Source organism: Asparagus officinalis, chromosome 8 (genome assembly GCF_001876935.1).
Source record: "Asparagus officinalis chromosome 8, Aspof.V1, whole genome shotgun sequence".
Classification (NCBI taxonomy): Eukaryota; Viridiplantae; Streptophyta; class Magnoliopsida; order Asparagales; family Asparagaceae; genus Asparagus; species Asparagus officinalis.
The window spans coordinates 29,985,176-29,992,253 of record NC_033801.1 but is presented as its reverse complement, the minus strand read 5'-3'; the positions used below and the strand labels follow the sequence as shown (position 1 = coordinate 29,992,253).

The window sequence follows — 7,078 nt, the reverse complement described above, 5'->3', positions numbered from 1 at the left end:
ACCCGAATTAGGAAACTGTCAGACCCCACTTCGGTCGACCGATAGCATTGCATCTGTCGACCGGTCGATCACCATCTGTCGACCGGTCGATCACCATCTGTCAGACCCCAAAAACAGAATCCAACCCGAATTATCTTGCTTCGGTTGACCGGCCAGAACCATGTTTTCTATAGGGTTTTCGTGCACGCTTTCGGTCCACCGGGACAAGCCCGTCGGTCGACCGTCCCAAAACTCCTCTAATTTTTCTTGGCTTCACATTGATCGACCGATGAGCTAGTGTCGGTCGACTGATAAGCAGATTTTTGTGCTGTTTATGTTTTTCAATTCCAAGTTTGGCTCTCCACTCTCGAAACACACAAAGAAAGCTGTTCGGTCTTCATAATAACAACAGAAGAGTGATGAATGGGTGTTGCGTTTACTACGCTGTTTGAAAATTAGTAGCAGATGAAGAAAGAAAGAATAAGGGCTCGTTTGGATGAGATATTTTACCCCGAAAATTGGGAGGAAAGCTGCCAAAAAACTGTCATTTTGATAGCTTTTCTCCCGATGTTTGGTGCAAAATACCCCATCCAAACTGGCCGTAAGTGATACCTTTCGTTGAAGTCTTTTGATTTAAAAAAAAAATTCCAACCCCCAACAACTCTCTTCACACTGTAAATAATGCAGATTGGGCCCCACCCACTAAGACCCAAACCCACGCCACACGCGAAAACTCTCTCTCTCTTTCTCTCTCTTTTCTCCGTCGAACTTTTGACCGCTGACCCTTCCACTGAAGAGAAAAATACTAACTTTGAAAGCTGACCAGAATCAGAACAAGTTCTCTTTACTCCTCTCAAATTTTTATTACAAAAAGTTTTCAGCCCTAATCTCTCTCTCTCTCTCTCTCTCATGGCTTCTTCTTCTTCTTCTCCTCTTTCTCTCTTCTCCTTCCTTCTCTTTCTCTCTCTTGCATCTCCATCGATCTCCACCAACACAGAAGGTTGCAGCTCTCTCTTTCTCTCTCATAATTGTCTTTTCCTTTTTTGTTTTTTCCAAATTTATTGGTTGATTATTATTGATCACAGGCGAAGCGCTTCATGCTCTGAGAACAAGGCTCCATGATCCCACAAACGTGTTGCAGAGCTGGGACCCAACGCTGGTCAACCCCTGCACCTGGTTCCACGTCACCTGCGACGACAAGAACCACGTCATCCGCCTGTTTGTCTTCTTGACACCATCTCTCTCTGATCATTCTTTTCTTTAGTAAAACATTGTATTTTGATTGCCAGTTTGCTGAAAAGATTGGATTTTGATTTTTGGTTTGTCGCTGACTTCCCTTCTGAATTTTCGGCAGAGGTTTCAGGGGTTAAAAGACCAATTTTTGCTAATTTTGCACTTGAAGATTGAATATGTTGCTTCTTCTTTTTCTCCTAAAATTATTATTTGGGCTCAAATCACTTTTTAGAAATTGTAATTATGATTGGTTGTTTTCCTATACTACATGACAAATTTCTATAGCAGGGATTTGGGCCCCTTTTCACTTTCTAACGGTTTCTGATCAAAGAAAATATTTTAACTTTCTATTTACTTTATGCTTCCCTTGTCTATTTGTCCTGGATCTCATCTTCGAAAGATCAAATTTTTTGTGTCTTTTCTTTTTTGGGAGGTAAAAAGGTTTTATAGTTTTTGCTCTTGTTTGATTTGCTTTTGATTCAGGGACTTGGGCAACTCCAATATTTCTGGACCGCTCGGACCTGAGCTTGGCAACCTTGAGCATCTCCAGTATCTGTAATAAATCCTTGATCCTTTAATTGTTTCATTTCTTAACTTCATCTTTTTCCTTTTATCAGGCTTTTATTTTATATCTTAGTATTGCTTCATTTAAACCGCAGAGAGCTCTATAGTAACAATTTCGAAGGAAAGATCCCTAAAGAATTAGGCAATTTGAAGAGTCTCATCAGCATGGATTTATATGGGAATAAACTTCAAGGAGAGATCCCCAAATCCTTTGCGAAGCTCAAGTCACTTAGATTCCTGTAAGATCGCAAATTTTTAGAGATTGTATAGAAAAATTGCGGTTGCCTTTGTTGCTATATAACCCAGTTTTCTCTTGAAATTATTTAATCAGGCGGCTGAACAACAACAAGCTTACAGGATCCATTCCAAGAGAGCTTGCCTCCCTCTCAAATCTTAAAGTCTTGTAAGGAACTATGTTAAGATTAGCCTTTTAATTTGGAGTTTTGTTGGGGTATGGATTTTGTATTGAAAGTTCTTTTTTGATTGATACAGTGATGTTTCAAGCAATGATCTTTGTGGAACGATTCCGATTGATGGTCCTTTCTCCAATTTCCCTCTCCAAAGGTAAGGATGATATGAATTATAACTTGTAGATTATTAGATGATCTTTTGACTCGTGATAGTTTTCTAATGCTTTTTGTTGTGTGTCAACAAAAAAGAGGATTCCATGTGAGAGCTTATTCCAGCTTGTCATCTGTTTTATTCAAGTTAAAAGAAGTGCTCTGTTGAAAAAGTATAGTCAGATGTAAACAGTAAACAACGAAAGAGATGTTAAAATATGAAATATTATTAACGGATGAAGTTTTAGTTGACTTGACAAGCAATCTTTTGGTTTTCGCATCTAGATTTCCAACTAGCTCAGTTGATCAAATATTTTTTGATATTCTTTTAGTATGCCACATAAGTAGATACAATTCCTCTGTTAATGTAAATGTAGATCCTCAGATAGTGATTGCTTTAGCAGTGTAAATTTCAGTTTGTTATGCTGCAATGGTATTTGAGTTTGTAACATGATGATGTTTATCAAGTTAGATTATCTGCATTTAGATATAGCAATTAAACTATATGTATCTTGGAGAAGATTCAAATTCATTTTTGTATTAAGTTTGAATGTTGTTTTGTTGCATCATTTGAGTAGTTCGTATAGAAATCTTAAAATTGTATTCTCTTCATATGTAAGAGCAACTGAACATCACAAACTGATAAGTAATTTAGAAGAAATGTACCCATCCTAGGGGGGATCCGTAGAAAATTTCCTCATATCATATCTCCCTGGTATTGATTATTTCCTGTAAATTACCTCGTCTTTCCCCTCATTCTAGGATCTTTAAAATAATCAAGAAGAATTTGGATTCTCGCTCCCTTGTGAGGCAGTTTTCTTCACACAAACTAAATTATAGTCTTGAATATCCCAACAGTGGGAACAGTGCTTATGAATAGTAAACCCATATACTATAGCATATATGGTGTTTTCCTTGTGAATCAAAAGTATTACCTGCATGTATTTTTAAACCCACTTCCAAAGTTAGATTTTGTGTATGTACCCAAAGTTTTACCTTATTTATTTTTAAAGTGACCCACTTCCATAGAGTTTATGGGAGATCTACGATCTACGATGGTTATAAATATTAGACACAAAAATTTTATATAGGGGTTTTTTTCCCTTCAAATTCAAAGAGTTACCCTCATTTTATTTTTAAATCCACCCACTCCTAAAGTTGGATGTTTTGCCTATAATCTGAAAACTATATCTCCATAAGTTTTTAAACCTACCGACTTCCAATGTCTTACAGTGCTATTTCTCTAGGAACACAAGGGTTTACCCCAATTTTATTTCTAAGGCCACACACTTATGAAAAGGTTTTTTTTGCCTACAAACCCAAAGTTTTACCCTTGTATTTTTAAAGCCACCCACTTTTAAAAAGGCGTTTTCTTCTATAAACCCAAAGTTGTACCCCCATTTATTTTTAAATCCACCTCCGGAATCACTCTTTAAGACTCAAAACACTCAACAAAATTAACTTTAAACTCACTTTGTAATTCTCTAGTTTGGTATGTGGTGTAAGTCACTTTAAACTCACTTTGCATTTTACGTTAACCGGAGGTGAGCGTTACGCTATGCGTTATCACTATTTGCAACATTGGTGATGATAAGGTCAAATGAATCAATTAGGCCCTGTTGATGTGGCACACTTGACCAGAAAGGGTATTTTTGTGCTAAAGAAGAGAGGACAGGATGAGTTTGCTACTGGATTTTTGGGTTTTCTTGGATCCAGAATGCGCCTTATCAGGTCAGATTCGAGTTTGGGTTTGATGAGGGATGTAGACGAGAGAGGTTTACTAAAGGATAAAGGGGATGAGCTTCTGAGTAGTGAATCTTCTTGGGCTTTCGATCATGTCTACAATTTTGGATTCAGAGAAGGATGTAACGGAGGGAGGGATGGAGGGAGGGAGAGAGAGAGTGGGCTAGGTTGAGGTTTCATGGGTTAAAATTTTTATGGGGACGAAGATGACTTAATTGGGAGGTTAATTTGATTTTATTTATTAGTTTTTATGGTTTTTCTCGTAGATTGAAATGAGAATTCGGTTTCAGAGGTACGAGATTGATCTGAATCTTATGGATTCTTATTAGTTTTTGTTAATTGTTTGAAAACTAGGTTAAGAAATAACTTGTGAGCAGCAGACAATTGTTTCTCATTTCATCAGAGAAGTCAAGTGAAACAAAATCAAATGGAATCATTATGTTGGAGATGGAAGGAGCCATCACCAGTGTAAACATAATCTGACGAGAAAAGATGGTGCGATCAGTGAAAGAAGGGGAGAAGGTTTATTTAGGTGCCCTTTATGCCTGAATAGATAAAAGGAAACTTTTGTGACAAAGTAACCCTAGTTTGTTATTAGCTGGCATTAATCATGACTAACTGTAAATGATACGTGGACACGCCACGTGTCGTGTCGTGTCCCATGGACACGTACCATTTTTTGTTCCTAGTAGCAGCACTTTGTTTTTAAACCCACTCACTTCCAAAAACACTCTTACACCCACAATACTTCATCCAATTTATTTTTAACCTCACTTTGTATTTCAACATTTTAGTACATGGTGCAAGTTGATATATTTTTGATGTGACTACCTACCTCCTATATATATATATATATATTATATATATTATATATTATATATATTATATATATATATATATATATAGAGAGAGAGAGAGAGAGAGAGAGAGAGAGAGAGAGTTTTATAATATTATATATATATATATATAATATATATATAATATATATATTATATATTAAGTGGTTAGGTTAGGTATACTATGTATTTTTAAATAGATATGTAAACCATTATTTTTTTCTAATGCCGAAGCATCACGGGTCAAATTTTCTCGTAGAAAGCTAATTATATTATCCACCTGAATGCATGTCTATTGCCTCAATACGTAGGAAAATATAAATTTTCAAGCACATTACAGAACCCACACATTTTCATGGTAACTTCAAATTTTAGGCTCAAAATGACTACAAAAATATGGACCAACGAAATCAGATTCGAAGAATAGTAGAATATACAGTCTTGAACTTGCAACCATGGTGTCCAAAGCTGTGTTACCAACTCTTGTCCAACTCCCTCCCTGTGTAAGGAATCCCTTATGATTATTACATGTACAGGTGGACTACTGGAATTCAATCATATCCTTGTGCAGTCTTTTGGGATTTCTCATTCCAATTCATCACAGCACATCACTTAATGCAGCTAGTAATATCATTCCATATAAAGCAGTTGCCACATTTTGATTTAATCATCTTAGCTTTCTTAGATATTTATTGATATATGAAGACTTATCCCCCGATTTTCTTCGTGTTTTCAGTTATGGTAACAACAATAGACTCAATGGACCGGAACTGCAAGGACTTGTGCCCTATGACTTCGGATGTTGAGCGGAGGAGTCGTACAAGAGCTAGAGTAATGTATACTTATGTAGAAGCCCCTACTTTGGGGTAGCTCGCTAGATTATATATGTTGACCTAAAGGCGAATGTAGCCTTATTTGATGCATGCCACAATGCAAAGCAATCCCTAGAAGAGTAAAGCAAAGGCCTTTATAATGATTATAATTTTGTCTTACTTTGCGTTTGGGTTCCTGATATCCTCTCCTCAATGATGGCGAAAATGATGGTTTTCGAGAGCACGCGGTTGACTTATTTTGTTGTTTTAAGCTTGAGACAGCCTGCTTTGCCTACACCTCAATTTATGCAGAATCCGCCTTGAAATGGGATTTCTCTTTTAATCAACTACATTTTCTATCTTGCCCTTAATTAACATGTATCCTAGGGATTAAGGGTGAAAGTATTAAAGAAAGTGATCAAATGTGGGCTGACTGAAAAAAGGAGCCCCACTCAGAAGGCGATTTTGGTAAGAGTTAAAATCTTCAAAGATCGTTCGCATAGAACCGCCCTGCTTGGATGGTGGTATTCATGAAAGCTACTGTCCTCAAATTACGAAGTGTTATGCCCCGCCGAGCGGAGGCCTTTAGCTGGCGTAAAAACATACACGGTCCCCTTTTAAGTTGAGCTGTATATGACCTGATAAGCTAATAGCATGATGCCTTCACACATGCATCTGAGTCATGCTTTCATATGCATCAGCTTGTGAACACGTATGCCTCCTCAAGACGATCACGCTTCCTCGAGGATCTTTCAACAAGGAAATCTGGTTCCAAATGACTGCCTTGAGGCCCTTCGCATTGTCACTTTCTGTACATAGAAAAGGTTGTTCTCTTTTAAGGTCTTTAGAATCTTTTTTGTTGGCGTGCATGTATCGTTCCAAGATAATTCTTCAATATCCTGAATCTTATTACACGCCTGTATCGTTCCAAGATAATTCTTCAATATCCTGGATCTTTTTACACGCCGCTACAACAACAATCCTTGATGACCCATCCTCGTAACATGATAATGGCTATCTTTGCTTTTTTGCCATCAGGGACATGCACGAAGTTCTGATAAGAAAAAGGGTTTGGTTCTACTCACAAAAATCACACGGGGACATGCATGAAGTTCTGATAAGAAAAAGGGTTTGGTTCTACTCAAAAAAATCGCACGCTCATGGTACTAGCCTGGCATTATACAGACTAATAACCTAATAACACAGCATACAATAATAACTCAAGTAAAACAGCATTCGTAAAACAGCATACGAATGGCTACAAGGTATTACAATCTTATTTTCGCACAAAAAATCCCAGGACTTTACTTCAAAAAAAAATCCCAGAAATAACATAATGGATTACAGAATG

The 7,078-nt window shown here is 37.1% G+C and overlaps 1 protein-coding gene across 1 annotated transcript; it reads left to right on the top strand.

Annotated features, from left to right (window-relative positions):
* LOC109822156 (LRR receptor kinase BAK1-like) lies at nt 750-5,927 on the top strand. Its single transcript, XM_020388317.1, has 7 exons — nt 750-979; nt 1,065-1,197; nt 1,696-1,767; nt 1,872-2,015; nt 2,108-2,179; nt 2,269-2,340; nt 5,652-5,927. The coding sequence occupies exons 1-7, from the start codon at nt 889-891 to the stop codon at nt 5,719-5,721; spliced, it is 654 nt and encodes a 217-aa protein (XP_020243906.1). The 5' UTR covers nt 750-888; the 3' UTR covers nt 5,722-5,927.